Genomic DNA, 18,127 nt, shown 5'->3' on the forward strand with positions numbered 1-18,127 from the left:
GGTTGTAGCAGAGGGCACCTAATAAACACAATCTTGGTGAAATTAGCTTTTTACTAAGAATGAGGTTTCCTGAATTGACTTGCAGGGACAGTGTTACAGTAGATGCCTGAAGGTGTGTGTCCCTCCTCCTTGTGGGCAGCTGGGCTAACCTTAAGGTGCCTTAGGTGGGCCCTTGCCCTTTGGTGAATGAACAGCCCCTGTGTTGAGGAGAAGCTAAACGTGGGACGAGAAAGGGGCTCAGCACACACCGGCCCTGTGCTTGACAAGGACTGATAGAGGCCCCTTTGCCACCAGGTGTCCGAGGCAGGCACACCGGCAGGCTGACCAGGGGCAGGGTACAGAGCTCCTATGAGGCCCAGAGGCGCAGGGGCGGCCCTCCCCACCGGCAGGCTGGTTGGCAGTCTCCCCAGGACCGTTGGTGGCTGCCATTGCATTTCCGCGTTCACGGACTCTGAAGGATCTGCTTACTCTAACTGATCTTACTCCTCCGTAATCTTTTCTTTTTCTCCTGCTCTGCTGCCTGTTTATTTTTTGTTATCAGAGGAAGAAGAAATGCTCGAACCAGGAACCAGGTATTTACTAGAAAGGTCCGTTAGCCCCATTCAACTGATTGGAACCTGTCTTTAGTACTGACTTCTAGAGCAGGGCCCACCTTGCCTATTGCCACAAGGTCCATTTTATCCCCCTCTCCCTGACTATCGTTAACCAAGGAGAGGATTCACAGGTGGGGTGTGGAGGAACCACAAAGGCATCGAAATTCGTGGGTTTTTCTGTCTCTTTACAAGAACATATTACATGTGCCTTGTTGTTCCCTCATCTGAGGAGGTTAGTAATTTAATTTGGCCCGTTTTAATGAAAGTTTAAAAAAAGATTTTGTGCTCTTTAAGTGTTCGGAATAATAGATCAACTAGTCATGGAATCCAAGACAAAACTAGCCCTTGCCTCGCTCTTTGTGGCTGTGGGCCCATCTAGGAAGATGTAATTGAAAATACATTCACACCCCCTGCCATGCGTATGTTTAGAACTGCATCTTATTCAGCCTTTTTGACTAAGGTTGGCCACTCAGTGGTCAATGGCTGACATTAGCTGTTTCTGGAACTTTTCCTTATAACATGTTTATTGTCAAATAAAGTATCTGCCTGGATGTTTAGGTTGTAACCTCATTAGACCTGGCCTTCCTTTCTCAGAGCTCAGTAGGACCCTTGGGGCCATCCTTGCTTCCCATAGTGTGTTCTTATTTCAAGCATCAGGTACTGCAGTGCTAGAAGGAGGCTTTGATCCTCCCTTTTTGTCCTTGAGCACTGGGAGGATAGGGTTGAGTGGGGCAAAGTGGAGGGGAAGGCAGAGCACTCTTCAAGAGCAAACTCCAGCCCTCTCCGAGCAGCGGGCTCCCTCCCCTTCCCAGGTGTGCCTGCCAAGCCTTTGAGCCCTGATTTCTTCCCAGCTAAGTAAGAAGACAGAGCATTTCTTTAAAATTATCATGGCTATGCCTTTCTCTGCACATAACTGAAGATTTTGTTTTAACTGTTTGTGGAGACTTTAGGATTAGCAGTTCCTTGCTTATTTTCCTACTAATCCGATGGTACTAATATTCTGGCTTGAGTGTATAACCTGTGTTTGCAATGTCTTTTTCCCTGTGGTGGTTGCCAAGCCCAGTACAACTCACGATTTTTTTTCTTAAGGATTCAGGACAAGCTATACCGCTTGTAGTCGAGAGCTGCATCCGGTACATCAATTTATACGGTAAGCTCAATCTTGGGGCAGTGTTTTCAGCTCTTTCCAGAACAGGTGCTGGGCTGTTCTCATAGGAAATGAGATTTCAGTTCATCTTGGAAGCTGTCCTGTCCCTGCCCCGCTTCCTAGCGAGAAAACGCTTCTTGGCACAGCTGCCATGCTGAGTGCTCTCTTGAGCCTTGTATGTCTGGGGACGGAGGTGGTGGTGAGAAGACCCAGGAACTAGGAAGACTGAGGCTCAGGGAAGGCATGGACAGGAGAAGTGTCTCGGTTCCTCCGTGACTCCACCCAGCCTCAGAGGTCTGTGTTTTGAGCACTGAAGGTAGCTGAGCAATTGGTCAGTTAACTGGCTCTAGTCAGCTCCAGAAAGGAAATGCAGTGTCTGGGATGTGCTAACCATGGTGTCCCCAACACTTCCCTTGTGCTTCCCTCTATTCATTCATTCACTCCTCCAAAAATTTATTTTCAGAGTGCATAGCAGGCACTGTTCTGACAATGGGAATACAGGCATGAATAAGACAGGTAAGGCGCCAGCCCTCGGTAGCTTACATTACCGATTAGAAGGGCAAGGAAATAAGCAGATAAAGAAATAATATAATTTTAGGTAGCAGTAATGCCAAGAAACTAATTAAAAGGGGATAGAGAATGGCCAGAGGGTGGCAGGGCTGTTTTGGCTAAGGTGGTAAGGAGAGACGTCTCTGAGGGGGTGATCTTTGAGTAGAAGAAGCCAGCCGTGCATGGTAAGCGTGAAGGTCTAATATGGGAAGGAAGCAAGTATGACTGAATGGGAATATGCCAGGACAGTGGGATAAAAGACACAGGTGGTAGAGATTCAATATTGGTTAAGGAAAGACATAAACACACTTTTATTGAGCACATACTATGTACAAACCAAACTTGGGCTAAAGCCTGCCTTTTAGAGGTAAACACTTTCCTAAATTATAATGTGGAGAGTTGTTTTATAAAGAAAAACTGAACATGAGGGAGATCACAGTCACCCCATGAATTCCCATTCAAGGTGAGAGAGGCCCTTTAATTCCTTCGATTCTATAGGTTACTGTTCAGCCCTATAGGTTCTGATCCTGTGTTGTTACTGTTACGTCAGCTATCGGGTCTCCTCCTTGTTATGGCCTTATAGAAGCATATTTAAAAAAGATTATTTTTCTATAATAATTTGATGTCCCCCAAGCACCTTGATCCCAGGCCAGCATGCACTCTAGACTCGAGCTTTCCTGGAAAGAAGATGTCTGTATAGGTAGGGGGTGGAAATGGTCGAGTGAATGATATTGATCATTCTTGTTCAAAATCTCTGTGGCTGTTACACTGAAATGGCATTTGTAAACTCAAGCCAAGCTCCTTGGTGCCAGTGTCCCTGGTGAACTTGGTAGGCAAAGTGCACCTTGGCTACCACTGGTCCTGTGTGGATATCAACCTTAATTTATGGCCCCCAACAAGAGATCACAGACATATGAAACAGGATGGTGCAGAGTGTTTTGGCCAGCTGAAGTTCATTGCAAAGGCTACTTTTGGGCTTCTGCCAGGAGATCTTTATTGGGAACGACTCTCGTAAAAAGTGGTGGGAGAAAGAGACAAACAATTGGGAGAATCATCAATGTCCCCAGAGGTCTGATGAGCTCAAGGCATCATGGCATTTTCTGTTTGTTTCTTTTAGGACTCCAGCAGCAAGGGATCTTCCGAGTACCAGGATCTCAGGTCGAAGTCAATGACATAAAAAATTCCTTTGAGAGAGGTAGGTGCAGAGTCACCATCTCAAGCTTGTGTCCATAGAAAGCCAGGATGGGTGTTGATGTGTGTCTTAGAGCCAGCAATGTGCTGGGGCTGGCTCAGAGCGACATCTTTCCAACTGCATTCAGTGCCTTCCCCCTTGGTAGCTTGAAATCAGCGAAGGCAGGAGTATTTACACCACAGAAATTGGCAAATGCCAAGATCTTTTCTTTGTCTTTTTCCATCGCAAGAGTTAGCTGTGAAACATTTACCAGCACACATGGGCAACTCTGTCCAGCGACTGTACAGTAGTTGCTGGGAAAGAGGGCCTAGGAAAGCACTTGAAATTATGATGTGAATCAAAAAGGCTGCTGCTTTTTTAGAAAAGTTGGAAGAATACAGGTAACACTGAGTGGCTCTTAGAATATCCTAATTATCTTTTTTTTAATGTAGTATTTGGCAAACAAATATTGTCTGAGGACCCTAATCCAAACCCATTTCCCTGTAATAGATCACATCCCAATTTACGAGCATGTTCTTACCCCTCCTTCTATGCAATCTTCCTAATAGTCTTGGAAGGTATTTGGTTTGTCCCTGTTGGCTGTGCTCTGAACAGGCCTTCCCCCTGGTTCCAGCTCTGGAATTCTCCCTCCTTATTACCCAGCTTCCTCTGGAGGGGCTGCCTCCTGAGCACACTTACCCCTTCCCCGTTCCTCCCCAGTTCCATCTGCCGTCTAGCTCTAGAGTGGAGGAAGCACTCTGTGAGCCCCAGGAAGTCAGTACCACAGCCCCCAGCACAGACCTCTGTGGCCCATGGCACTCTGGCTTTGAACCGGGTTTAGAGAGCAGGATTTGACTGGATGTGGTGATCAGTGGCCTCCTAATGTCCTGCGGCGCTTCTCTTTTGGAGTCTGCTCCAGGATTTTGGGCACTTTGAACCAGAGAGCCCCAGAATTCCCTGGCTGCAAGCTCCTACTCATATATTTGTTGCCTCCCAACAAGCATGCATTCATTGGGCCCTCCACTGCACTAGGTAAGGGACCAGGGCCCAGAAATACAACAGGAACAAAAGACAGTCGTGTCTAGTAGGGAACCAGCTTAGCAGACAATGGAGTAAGTCCTGGGTGGTATGGGAACCCCTAACCCAGCTTGGGTTGGAGGCAGGAATAGTAAAGCTCGAGAAGTCTTCCTAGAGGAGGAAATGTTCAAGCTGAGGCTTAAAGAGTAAGAGCCAGAAAAAGGAGGGAAAGGTCATTCCAGACTAAGGAAACAACATGTGCAAAGGCCAGGACCAAGAGGGATCTCCCATCTTCCTCCCTGATGGAAGTGTCACTCGTCATTCTCTGAGCTTCTCTTGACAACACTGGACAGCCCAATCCAAAGTTTTGTTTCTTCACTTCCCCCAACTCCTTAGCACCCCTGCTCCCCTGTGTTCATTGTAAATGAACAGAACCAGGGTCTGGAATCTTTGCTGGTTCCATCTTCTTGGGCTAATCACATTATACAGAATTCCTTAAATCTCATGGGTAAACTCACTGCACAGTGCATCCAGCCTGGCAACAGCCCCTGCCTCGAATTTCCCTGCTTCCCTAGGCTATGTAAGTAACTTTCTTGTACCAGGCAGCCCGGCCCTATCCCTGCCCCAAGAGCACTGCTTTCTTTCCTTCTCGAATGTGATTTTCTAAGGTCAGTGCCTTCTGTCCCTGGCTTGGGTGCCTGTTCCAAACTGGCCTTGGATCACCTCGGGCAGAGCCCTGCTGGGCAGGGATCACCTGACCCAAATCTCAGCTGCAAAAATGTTTTCTTTTTCTTTGCCTCAAGTATGCAAATTGGCTCTTCTCCCTCTCTCCATCATTCCAGAATGAATCTCATTCTTGCGGCAGCCTTGTCTTTTTGCTCCTCCTGAGCCTATGGTGAACTGTGGCTTATTCTTAAAAAAAAAAAAAAAAAAGTTCCTGGTGTATCTCTTTTAGAAAAATCCATTCCTGGCTTCTCTGGGCTGGCTAGTGCCCAGATTTCCCACTTACTTTTTCTGTTTCTTGAAGTTCACCAACCAACTGCCTTAGGTTTGGCTCCTTACTCAGGGTCACCTCCCACCTCTCGTGAAACTAGTAGCTTCTCTACCCCCCTACCCCCCAACTGCTGCAGGCTGGGGAGGCTCAGTATTTCTCTTCTCACTCACTCCTCCATCCCACACACTAACTTACTACTGAATTTTCTCTCTAAACCAGCACGTTGTGCATTTTTCCTTTCTTCCTTTTATTTGTTAAAATGTAAGTCCCTCAATCCTTGCAGGGTGTCTATCATTTGCCATTAGTTCAAGGAGATTTGGGTCTTTCTCTTCCTTGGCCCCCTTCCTGCTCTCTTGGGTGAAGTTCTTGCCCACATTCCTTGTATAAGGCTGTTGAAAGGAGCACAGATCTGTTTTCTTTAAGGTTCTGAGAAATTGCAACATGTAGGAAATTCATTCTTGGCTTATTATTCCTAAACCCGCTTTCTTTTTCTTCTGACATGAGTCAGCCAGGGTTTTAGTTGAAGTGGTGATGTTAATGATACGATTTTTTTTTTTTTCTGTCAGTAAGCCTTAAGCTTATCACCCAAGTTTTGAGCTCTTTCTGCAGTCTGACAAAACGAAGGAGAAACACCACAAGAGGGCAGGAAATCAGTAGCCCCGCCATGGAGAGAGCCCTGCTTTTCTGTTGTCTCTCAGGCAGTTTTCCTGGGAAAACTCTGTTTTTCCCCACAGACCCAGCCACTGTCCCCTTTGTATGCAACGATGAGAGAGCTGCCAGGGGGGCCTCCTTATGTGGAGGGGCGCCTGGAAGGGGAGTCTGTGGCCCTCTCACCCGGTGAGGCTCAGGATAGGGTTTAGATCTGAGGCTGAAGTCATGGCATGTAGGGTCTGACACATTCTAGTGCTGGCCCTCTAGAGATCTAGATCCTGTCCCAGGGAGAGGAGTGTGACCGGGAGACGCTGGGAGGGGTTGTCCTATTGAGGAGCCACAGAATGGGCTTGGGAGGACCTGTGGCCACAGAGAGCTAACTGCCCTTGTGTGAGAGGCCACCCGCGAGCTTCCTGCCATGCACCCAGTCTGGCGGCAGATTTCCTGAGAGCCTGTGAGCACACACTGTTCACACTCTGCCCTGGGGACAGCCCTGCCGTCAAGTCCTCGGCAGTGCCCAGGTGACCTGGCTAAGAGGGCGCTGTGGGCAGGGCTGCTGGGGAACAGTTCCACCGCCCCCAGGACGGTAGCCAACCAAGTGTGAACACAGCTTTCTCTCAGACTAGCCTAGAGTTTTAGCTGTAATTCTCCTCAAGGAAGCCATCATTCCCACAAACCATACTGCTCATCCTGAGCTCTGGAATTCCGCTCGTTTCTGGAGCCAAAATTGACTGGCCTTGCAGAGAGCCGAAGGCCTGGGCTAGGAGGAGAGAATATTTGGAATATTTGGATGGTTCCTTTTATGGACTGAGTGCCTTCTGGGAGGAAGAGCAAGAGCAAATGGGGTGTGTGTGTGTACACATAGGTAGTATATGTATGTATATATAAAGCCCATATGTTGATCGTGCTTGATGAGGGGAGCTGACATGTACTATGAAGAAGAAGAATCCATGTGCTTTTGAATCATGAGACCCCAAAGGTCATATGTGGTAATAATAGGGAAATAGCTAAGTATAGTCCAGAGTTTTTGAACTTTTCTGGTCCCTTAAAGGGGCCTCAAGAGGTGCTACAGGACCCGAGAGGGGGCTTAGGAGGGAGGTATAGACCTCTCCTTCCAATTCAATTAAGACAGCTTTGTTGTATGTGTTGAGCATTCAGAGAAACTTTTTTCTTGGAAAAAAAAAAAAGAAAAGGTTGGGATTCTACTCTAAAGGAAAAGGAAGGAGGGAAGGAGGGAGGGAGGGAGACAGGCATGTAAGCCGACAGACAGACACTGGTCAAAGGAAGACTATCTCCCAGGCATTACGAGACCTGGGAGCTGCTGGTGTGTGTTTTGACTATGTGAATGTGGGCAAGTTGTTTTGCTTGTTGCGTGTGAGAGAATGGTGGTGTTGGAACCCTGCCTTCCTCGGCACCATGCAATGTTCTTGTGAGGATGAAGGGAGATCATGTGTGCGAATGTGCTTCTCACTTGAGAAGTGCTATATCAGTATAAGAAGTGATTTTTTTGTGTTTTCTCTCTTCCTTCCCCACAAGGACTCCTCCTGTTCCCCTGTGGGGATATCTGAGAGGTTGACCTCTGGAACATCAGCATCTGGGCCACCACATACAGTCATTCAGGCTGGGCACTGTGCGGGGCTGCTCAGTCAAAGAGGGGAGCTGAACTCTGGTTCATACTCTGTAAGCCACAAGACCTGGTTTAGGAAGGAAGTAGGGGGGCCCTCTCTCATTTGCACTAAAGCACGTTGGGGCTAGCAGAGGCCCTGGCAGTGACATGCATTCTTTTCCTATGAAGGTGGAGTAAAGAGATCCAAGTATGAATTTCCAGCTCTGCTCTTCACTGCTTGCCAGTCTTAGAACATTCTATGGGCTATTCTGGGAGCAGGAGGAAAAGCTCATTGTGCAGACATCTGTCAGCACCTTCAGGGAGGGGCTGGATTGCTCTGTTTCCTTTCACCTCGTCCACTGGAAACTTGGGGGGATCTTAGCTGAGCAGCCCCAGATTAAATTGAAAAATGCTGCTCTCCTGAGATACCATTTTCCCCTGTCCAATGGGCAAAAAAAAAAAAAAGGAAGATTGAGAGCATTCCATGGGCAGGGCTGTGGAAAAAAAGCATTCTCCTATGTTGCCAGTAGGAGGATAGAATGGTGCAGGCCCAGTGGGGGAGAATTTGGCTCTGTCTAATGAAATGTACCCTTTGACCCACAATCCCACTTTGAGACTTGACCAGAGATGTACCTCCACAAATACCAAAACACACACAGGAGATTATTTGTTGCGGCAATATTTGTAAGAGCTAAAGATTGGAAAGAAGTCACATGTCAATCCGTAGGAGATTGGTTGACTAAATCATGGTGGATCCATAAAATAGAGTACTTTGCATCCACTTAAAAAAAAAGAAGAAGAAAAATGAGAAAGATCTGTATGAACTGATATGGAGGGATTTCTAGTATTTATTGTGAAGCAAAGAAACAAGTGTATGTCGCAATATTGTATACTACTTACATTTTGTGTAAAAAATGAAAGGAAATAAAAAATTCTCATATATGTATTTGCTTATTTTGGGAGAAGAAAACACAACAGGGCAAACCAGAAACTGATGAAAATGGTTAAATGTAAGGTAGGGAAGGGAGAAGGAGAAGAGTAGGGCTTTGTCTGCATATAACTTTTTATCTGGTTTTGACTTTTGGACAATGTAAATGCTTTAAATTTTTAAAACTGCAAATTTTTTAAGAAAGGATTTCTAAAAAAAAAAGTCCCTAAAATTGAATAGAAATAGAAACAAGCTGTGTATCAAATTGATCATCACACAGAGAGTAACTTTTGAACATGTGCTCTGGTCATACATTTTTAGCAGCTTTAATGAGTTAGATACCATAAAGCTCACCCATTTTTAAATCGTACAATTCAGTGTTTCCTGGTATATTTATAGAGTTGTGCAATCATCACCATAATCCAATTTCAGAAACTTTTCATCATCCCCAAAAGAAACCTTGTACCCATTTGTAGTTACTCCCTAGACTCCCTCTACCCCAGCCCCCCACGCTAGGCAACCACTAATGTACTTTCTGTCTTCTGACCGCACATCTTTAGTGGGATACATTCTGAAGACTAACCCCTTCCCCCCCAAATGAAAACAAAAGCCCTGCAAAGAAATCTTAAATTTTATGTAGTAGGTTTATTGTTAGTGGTGATATTGCTATTAAAATTTCAAAACTATGTTATGTATATTGTAGGATAAGGCAGATACAGAAATACATTATTAATGTGACTCAGAACCAAGATTTTTCACTAAGAAAAATGAAATACAAATATAAAATAAATGAAGGTAAAGAAAATGTTGAATCTTAAATATGAATTAGAAATAACTGTGTGAACTCATGAAAAAAAAATATATGTATTCTCCCTCTATCCACTGAAAAGGTTTAAAAGCTTTTTATAGCACTCCTGTACCAATGAGCACACCTGGAGCTTAGATCTTGGTCTCTAAATGCCATCCCCTATAAAAAGCAAACAGAGCGTCTTGGAGAAATGTTTGATTCCAGATCTGGGTCAAGGAAAGTATAAGGTGATCCATGAACATCTTCTGTTGCAGAAAGCAAGGATATGCTCAGTGGAGGTCACCTATAAAGGACATTTGTCCCTGGCAAAATTGAGGAGAATCTGAGCATTCCAGAGAATAGTGATGGTAATGGATTATGACACATTAAATTAAAAATTACAAAAACAATCCCACAAAGATGTTAAATAATAACAGTAATAATAATAATAGGAGAAGTAAGGGGGCATGGGGAAACCTCTTCTTTATGGAAGAATGCTAGCTAATAAATGTAGAAGGAATGACAGAATTAGAAAATCATCATTTTGCAACCCTAGGATAATAATTGATTTAGGCTAAAATCATCATTGGAGGTTAAAAGCATTGGGTGAAACATGTTGAGCACAATGACTTGCACATAGATCACTTATATTTTTCAAAAATATTTTATATTTTACACTATTACAAAAACGGAAAATAGACCTTTACAATGCAGAGATCTGGAGGTCACCCCCTTAATCCATGGATCAAACTTTGCATCACCAGGAGCAAGACAGGCTGACGTTATATGCCTCTGGATCCAATGAGGTGTCCACAACATCACCCATGTACTATTCTTGCCAAAAATATTTAACTTAAACCTAATCATGAGGAAACAAAGACAAATCCAGAGTGGGAGGCATTCCATAAGGCAGGTGGCCTGGACTCCTCAGAAGAGGCAATATTATAAAAAACTTAACGATTAAAAAATGTTGGGGCCTCTTTACATTCAAAAGACTAAGGAAACATAACAACCAAATGAATTGTGTTTATTAGATCTTAGCCTTTGAAAAAATTCTGTGAAAGACAGGACAATTGGGAATGTTTGGATGTGGGCTGTATATGAGATGGTGTTTTGGAACTATTGTTAATTTTCTTAGGTGTAATGATGTTATGTGGTTATGTAGGAGAATATCCTTATTCTTAGGAGAAACATGTTGAAGTATTTAGCAGTTATATTTTGTGACATCTATAAAATACTCTAAAATCATTGAGCAATAAATATGAGTAAAGAGAGAAAGCAAATATGGCAAGAGGAGTGTAAGTTAATGACCGTGAATGAAGGGTGATTTCAGTATTTTATTTTTACAATATTTCCGTAGATTTGAACATTTTCAAAATCAGTTACAGGGAGAACTCTAAACTTGCTCTGTCAAGGAGGTTGTCCCATCTGCTTCTCCTCTAGCTCAGGCCATCCCTCCGGCCATCTGCACATTTCCTGCCTCCTTACCAAGCTGAATTATTATCTCCTGTTTCCTCTCAGGTGAAGACCCCCTTGTGGATGATCAAAATGAACGAGATATCAATTCAGTCGCTGGTGTTTTAAAACTGTATTTCCGAGGACTGGAAAACCCACTCTTTCCTAAGGAAAGGTTTCAAGATTTGATATCTACTATTAGTAAGTATTTCCTAGGTGGAATGGTAGAGTGATCAATTGTGTGACATACCTTTATTAAAGTTGTACTATGGGCTCATCTCTGTGCTAGGCACATGGGAGGGAGAGTATGAAAAGAGCAGTATGGCCCTCGTTCTCATAGAACTTAAAACCTAGTTGTAGAGATAACAAGACAGTTTATAATGGAAAATGACATGGTACAACCCTGGGTATGGAAGGAGCTCAGAAGAGGCAGAGGGAAACTTGGTTTTGCAGATCACAGCTGAGAGAGAGTGATGTGAGCTGAGCCTTCCAGGAGGAGTGGACACGGAGTATCCTGGAAGAGTATGGGGACACACAGACTAATGGGACCAGTAGGAGGGTATTCCAGGCAGTGAATGGTGCAAGAGGCTAGAAGGGTAAAATAGAGCAAGAGGGGAAAGACCTTGTAAGGATTTTAGAGCTTTTCCCCTTGGGTAATAGGGAGCCATAGAGGGTTTGGGAGTCAGGTCAGCAACATAACAGACAAGTAAAATGGTGAAAATAAGTTGACTGTGGGCTTCTTCTGATGTCACGAGCCATCAGAATTCTCCTTGGCAGGTATTTCTGTGGATGAAGGCAGAAGCCCAGTCTAGGGGGCTGAAGTAAAAGCACCTTGACTGTAAGATGCCCAGATCCAAGGCAACATTTTGGGAATTTTAAAAAATAAACTATTAATATTACAGTATGAGAATCTTAGTATTTTAGAATAAACTCTGATTTACAGAAAATTGCCCCACGCCCAGTAGTACTAGGAGCAAAACAAAAATGAAAGCATTTTTGCTTTCAAAACAGAAACGAAAGCTTCTCACAATGCTCTGAGAGGGATTTGCAGCCGGGAAAGTGCTCCAGCAGGTGGGAGGCTTCAAGCCTCTTGCCTGCCTTGTACAAAAGACCCTTTCTCTGCTCTGCTCCGCTCCACACTACTTCCTGCTCATCTTTCCAGATCCACTTCAGGCTCCACATGACCCTCAGAAATTCCAGGCTACAAAGGCCCAACCCTATCTGAGCCCCTCGTGTCATGTGTTCAGCTAGTGTCACATGTTCAGTCCCATTAGTCTAGTTCCTGAGCAGAGCCCTAAGTGGCCAAGGCTGTTGACCGCTGGTACAAGCCCATAACATTGCATACCTTGGATCACACTTTGAATCACACTGGGGAGGGGGTGGGGAAGATCCCTTCTCACTTCCCTCCCAAACCCTGTGATTATATCAAGGAGAAAATTTCAGAGGTCAGTCAGTCTCCCTTCTAAACATAGAGATGGGGCCTCAGTCTCAGAAACTTTTGTATAGAACAGTGCCTACCTAGAATTTAGTGATATTGTTTTGCTTTCATTATATCTATTTTTATGTTACCTCTTAATTATAGCAAGTGGTCCTGGCTTCTCATTTACAGAGTGAGGTAAAATTTCCTCTTTAAATAAATGCATTTAAGAAAATGATGTACTGAAGTGCAGGGGTACTAGGGCACTGATGACTGAAGCTGAGGACAGGGAGTGACCTATATAAAGGGCAACGGAATCAGTAAATGTCCAAGAACCTTTAGCTCTGTGGGGAGACTTGGGTGAGATGCCTCAGTGCCAGACTTTGAAGGTAAGCTAGAGTGTGCTGGACAGAGTAGAGAGATCACCAGTGTGTGCAAAGACCCAGGGGCAGGAAGGCCCTCTGTGAGAGGGAGATCGTGGCTAAGGCCACCTGGCACAGAGTTCCTCAGTGGGGGTGCTATTGGCATTTAGGGTAGAACAGTGTCTTATTGTGTGTCCCATACATTCAGGACACTTGGCACCTTGACCCCTGGATCCCAAATGCCAATGGTACTCTCTAGTCACTGTGACAACCCCAAAGAATGCCCTGTGGATCTGTAAATGCCCAGAGGTGCACTACCACCTCATCTGAGAAGCATAACTCTGTATCATCTTCAGATACTTGGGGGAGGGGCAGCAGCTAGGAGGTCAGGCCGGCTAGGTTGGCGGAAGCCCGCTGTGAAAGGCCTGGGATACGGAGGAGAAACAGGAGAAATGGTGTTTTAGAAGGAACATGCTGACAGAATGTGGAGGCTGAAGAGAGGGGCTCTGTGAGAAAACATGTTTTCTGAGAAAGAAACTGGCATAGACTTGGGCATAAGCCCTGCAGACACACATCAGAACCCTGGCAGCTCAGTCTGCGTGCCAACTTTCCCTCTCCACAAGGCAGAGCCCACAAAGCCTGTCTCCTTACCAAGCCCAACTGGCTGCTCCTGCCCCTGGCCCGACTGACAAAAATACCAGTGTCTCTCTGTCTAGGACGGGCCTGAAAACCGGGCTCAGAGACAAGATCCCAGGCATCTGCCAAGCTCATTGGCCGATACAGAGCTCTAGAGTTGGTTGTCTATTCAACACTCACTTCTAGCCTACTACATGACGTGCCTGTGGTGCAGCTGGTGTTCAAAGAGGTGAACGGAACATGGCCCATGCCTGCGTTCATCAGGGCTCATAGGTATCAGGTGACAGAAACTCGATCTATATGGGCTTCATCCATAAAAGGGAATGAATTGACTCACATACTTGCTGCAAGTGGCCAGACGAGGGTCACAGATCAATCCCCAGAACTGAGAGAACTGGCTCCCCCGGAACCATGTGGCCTGATCTAGGAGCAGATGTTGGCTGCCTGGCTCTCTGAGAATGAAAGACACCCTGAAAAGCCCCTTTGTGTTACAGAACTGGAGAACCCAGCTGAGAGGGTGCACCAGATCCAGCAAATCCTCATCACCCTTCCCCGAGTGGTCATCGTGGTCATGAGATACCTCTTTGCTTTCCTCAACCAGTGAGTTGCCCGGCCAACTGGGGGGGGGTCCCTTCTTGCCTCAGCTCTGGCCTCCTTTGGGAGGGGGTGTCCTGAGGCTTTTGCAGGTGCAGCTGTTCCTAAAATAGAACATGGAACCCTCCTGGAGTTGAGTAGAGCCCTCAAAAAAAAGAACCCACAGCGGGGAAGATTCACCTTTCCCAGGTGACTTGTGAGTACCTCCTTTCTTGTAGCCTCTCGCAGTATAGCGACGAGAACATGATGGATCCCTACAACCTGGCCATCTGCTTCGGGCCCACCCTCATGCACATCCCTGATGGGCAGGACCCTGTGTCCTGCCAGGCACACGTCAATGAAGTCATCAAAACCATCATCATCCATCATGAAGCCATCTTCCCCAGCCCCCGGGAGCTAGAGGGACCTGTGTATGAAAAATGCATGGCTGGAGGGGAAGAATATTGGTAAGATTCTGTTCTTCTTAATATCGTTACTATCATCATCACTATCGTTGTTGCTGTTGAACAGGAACAGTAAGAAACCCTTCGATTTTCTTACTGCTTTATAGTCTGTACTCCCATATGCATTTCCTCATTTGAGCTTTGCCGCAGCCTTATATGAGAGATAGTTGCATCAGCAAGACTCTCTTGGTTTATAAGGGGCAGAAATACAAATCAAACTGGTTAAGCTAAATGGGAAGTAATTGATTTACTTTACTTAACTAAAAAGTCTAACATCATGGCTTCAGGTATAGCTGGATCCAGGAGTTCAGCTATTATCATCAGGACTTGGTCCTGCAATCCCCAGCCCGTGGCTCTTCTTTCTTCTGTGTTGGCTTCATTCTCAGGCAGTCTCTCCCTTGGTGGCTTCAGGAAGGCATCTGGTAACTCCAGATTTAGAGCACATTCTCTCAGCAACCCCAGTGGAAAAAGGGCTTCTTCTTCCCAAGTGTCCCAACACAAATCCAAGAATGATATCCCCTTGCTGAGGCTCGGGTCTGGTGAACAAATCACATTAGTTAGGAGATGTCAAGCTGTCATGGGCCAAGTGAGTCACAAACCCATCTCAGGCAGCAGGGGAGTGGATAATAATCCCCACCTCAATCAACCTCTTGAGAAAGGAGTTTTTTCCAAACACAGTGAGTTCACGTTCTTTGAGAGTTCCACGCCAGGTCAGCAGTTGGTAGTTGGGCACCTCTCGGTACCTGGTGCTACATGGAGTCTTGGGAGAAAAATGTTAGAACCAATCAAAATCAGGGCTGACTACTTTTCCCAGACTAAGACCTTAAAATGTGGTAAACATAGGAAATGTTCTGAAATGTGGATTCAGAACACCAGCTGACAGAGACCAGCCAAAGGGTTCCTATTCATTCTTTATTCCCAATCCAGGACAACACACAGCTATATATTTAGGTATTCCCCATACTGCTTTCAGCTAGGTCCTACAGGGGAGTTTGTCTTTTGATTATCACAGCATTCCTGGACTCTTAAATCGCTTCAAAAAAGGGAGACATTTCAGCCCCTTTGTTTTTTGTTTTTTGTTTTTAAGATTTTATTTATTTATTTGACAGAGAGAGAATGAGAGAGAAAGCACATGAGAAGGGGAGAGGGTCAGAGGTTGAAGCAGACTCCCTGCCGAGCAGGGAGCCCGATGCGGGACTCGATCCCGGGACTCCAGGATCATGACCTGAGCCGAAGGCAGTCGCCCAACCAACTGAGCCACCCAGGCGCCCCAGCCCCTTTGTTTCCCATCCCATCCCCCATAGAAATATCGGGCTCTGCTGTCTTGTAATCACAGCTCTGTAACTTTATTTGAGGCACCAGGAGCACATCTGTCCCTGTTTTGTCACAGAAACATTAAACAGCCAGCAAGCCTACTTTCTGGACAAAGAGAAGCTTTTCATGCAGTGTTTGCAACCATTATCGGTTCTCTTTTCTTGCTGCAATATATATCATTAGTGTTCTGGGAAGGTCCTCAAGATCTGTTGTACTTACCAGAGAACAATATACAATAACCACACTTCTTAGTCCCACTTGTATCCAATGAGAAAGGAAAACTATTAATTATATTGGAGGTATTTTCAAAGCCATAAAGGGGGATTTGGCTGAGGGTCTCACTGTAATGGACAACATTCATTCATTCATTCATTCATTCAACGAATGGACAGATTGTTGCTGAGTGTCTGTCCCAGGCCAGGCCCTGGGCAGGAGGGCAGGGATGTGACCTGAACAGGATTCATCCCTGATGCAGGGAGCTCTGGGGGAGGAGGAAACAGGCAGTTCCAGAAGAGGGGCTCCCTGAGCCAATGTAGCGAGGTCAGGAAGGGCTTCCTGGAGGAAATAATGACTTAACGGAGGCCTGTAGGATAGACTAGAGTCATCCAGGTGAAGAATGGGCAAAGAATGTTCTGGACTTGGTCCTGCAAGTAGTTGGAAAGTGGTTCTATGTGGCCACAGTGTTGCAGATGCCAAGGGAATGGTGAGGGAGGAGGCTGCACAGGCCAGCAGGAGCCAGGTTATGAAAGGTCGTAAGCCATTGTGCAGTGTCTGGACCTTATCCAGGAGGCAGTGGAGAATTTTTCATAATGAAATTCGTATCTTCTCAAATGCCATTGCAAGTGTCACCTCCTCCATGAAGCCTTCCCTGACCACCCAGTGCAGGTCCCCTCTGCTGTTCTTGTCTCTGCTCATTTGTTCCTCCATAGCACATTTCAACTTGCAGCAGTTTTATTTCCTGGCCCATGAGGGCAGAGTATGTGTCCACTTACCCATCAGTGTGTCCCTCCTACCTAGCATAGTGCCTGGCATATATCAGGACTCCATCACTGGCTCAGTTAGAAAACCGACTATGTGAATAAACCCTGGCCTCAAGAAGCTTATCATTTAGAGAGCGGCTAGTGACTGGTGAAATTATCGAGTGTATTAATAACGAATCTGACAGGTCTGGATTCACTCTACCTCCTCCCATGCCCATCATGGCTGCCAGCCTGCTGGTGCCACGTGGACTGGCCCAGGCTTTTGCACACAGCATCCTGAGGCAGCCCTGAGAACCCTGCTCCTTGCGAGCTTCACTCCACCTTGCTGGGCATGTCACGTCCTCTGTAAGACATGGAACCAGGTTAGATGAATGACTCACCGCACTTCCAAAGTTCCTTCCTGTTTTGGCCCGTGGTCCTTCCGAGGATAAATGCCAGGGTTTTACACTGATCTCTGGGTCATATGGAACTCCTAGGAATTGGCAGCCTGGCAAATTCCAGGGCTGGGGGAAGCTGGGGGAGGTTATTCAGGATAGCTTCCCATTGAAGGGGCTGGGAGATTAGGAGGGCCCATGGGTGGTCAGATGGATAAGATAGGACAGTGCTGGCCTGGGCCTGACCTGAGTCAAGCCCAGAGGTGGGCGGGGCTGGCACTTAAGGGAAGCTGAGGACAGCATGAGGGTACAGAACCCAATGCGTCGCCTTCTCATGTTTCCTTGCAGTGATAGTCCACACAGCGAGCCAGGGACTATCGATGAAGTTGACCACGACAATGGCACGGAGCCTCACACCAGTGATGAAGGTGAGTTAGCGGGAACCTGGGGCCAGTGAGCTTACCTGGAGTCTCTCATGCTGACTCATGCCTGCACAACGTCTGGGCTGGCCCACACAACCTCCTCCAGCTTTGCAAGTTGCCCTCCAGAATAGATGGGGGACCCAGAAAGATCTTGGAGACATGTGCACTCCCATTCGCCACACTCCTACCCGCCTGTCTCCTCCCTTTCTGTGTCCTGCCTGGCCCAAGTGCAAATCCTGAGTAACAAGAGTATGCTAAGTAGGAAGCACTCTTTGTCCTCTGTTCTGCCCCCACAAGGGATCTGTTCTGCCCCCAGCCTGTGCTAGGACTTGGGGTGCTTTGATGAAAGACACATGGGCTGTTGAGGAGCTCCCAGTCACGTTACCTGACACATTAGGAGCAGCTCCCCGTGACCCACAGAAATAATGCCGAACTACAGCTGTGTCCCCAGTGCGTGGATGCCCCAAAGATGAAGCCAGGCAGTGATGACCCAGGGAAGTGCTGGTGGGAGAGAGGGAAGGTGGGCCTGGGCTTTGAGGGACTCATTGGACCCTTCCACCCCTTCTAGACAAGGAGATTAGAGTTGGGTTCATCTCTAGGGAACCTGGACCATGTAGACAAGCAATCTGGATAATATGGGCCCAACACCAATGAATCCATTAGACAGAATGGGCATGGTACCCAGGC

The 18,127-nt window shown here is 46.2% G+C and overlaps 1 protein-coding gene across 1 annotated transcript in view; it reads left to right on the top strand.

Annotated features, from left to right (window-relative positions):
• The window catches only part of SRGAP3 (SLIT-ROBO Rho GTPase activating protein 3), a 326,327-nt gene that overhangs the window by 291,053 nt on the left and 17,147 nt on the right, over positions 1-18,127 (top strand). Inside the window, exons 20-25 of the mRNA XM_034997259.1 lie at positions 1,683-1,743; positions 3,407-3,484; positions 10,965-11,099; positions 13,808-13,913; positions 14,126-14,353; positions 17,367-17,446. Of these exons, the coding sequence (XP_034853150.1) occupies positions 1,683-1,743; positions 3,407-3,484; positions 10,965-11,099; positions 13,808-13,913; positions 14,126-14,353; positions 17,367-17,446 (688 nt within the window). The remainder of the gene's footprint in view (positions 1-1,682; positions 1,744-3,406; positions 3,485-10,964; positions 11,100-13,807; positions 13,914-14,125; positions 14,354-17,366; positions 17,447-18,127) is intronic.

Source organism: Mirounga leonina, unplaced genomic scaffold (genome assembly GCF_011800145.1).
Source record: "Mirounga leonina isolate KUSES-001 unplaced genomic scaffold, KU_Mleo_1.0 Mir_94, whole genome shotgun sequence".
In the NCBI taxonomy this organism is placed as follows: Eukaryota; Metazoa; Chordata; class Mammalia; order Carnivora; family Phocidae; genus Mirounga; species Mirounga leonina.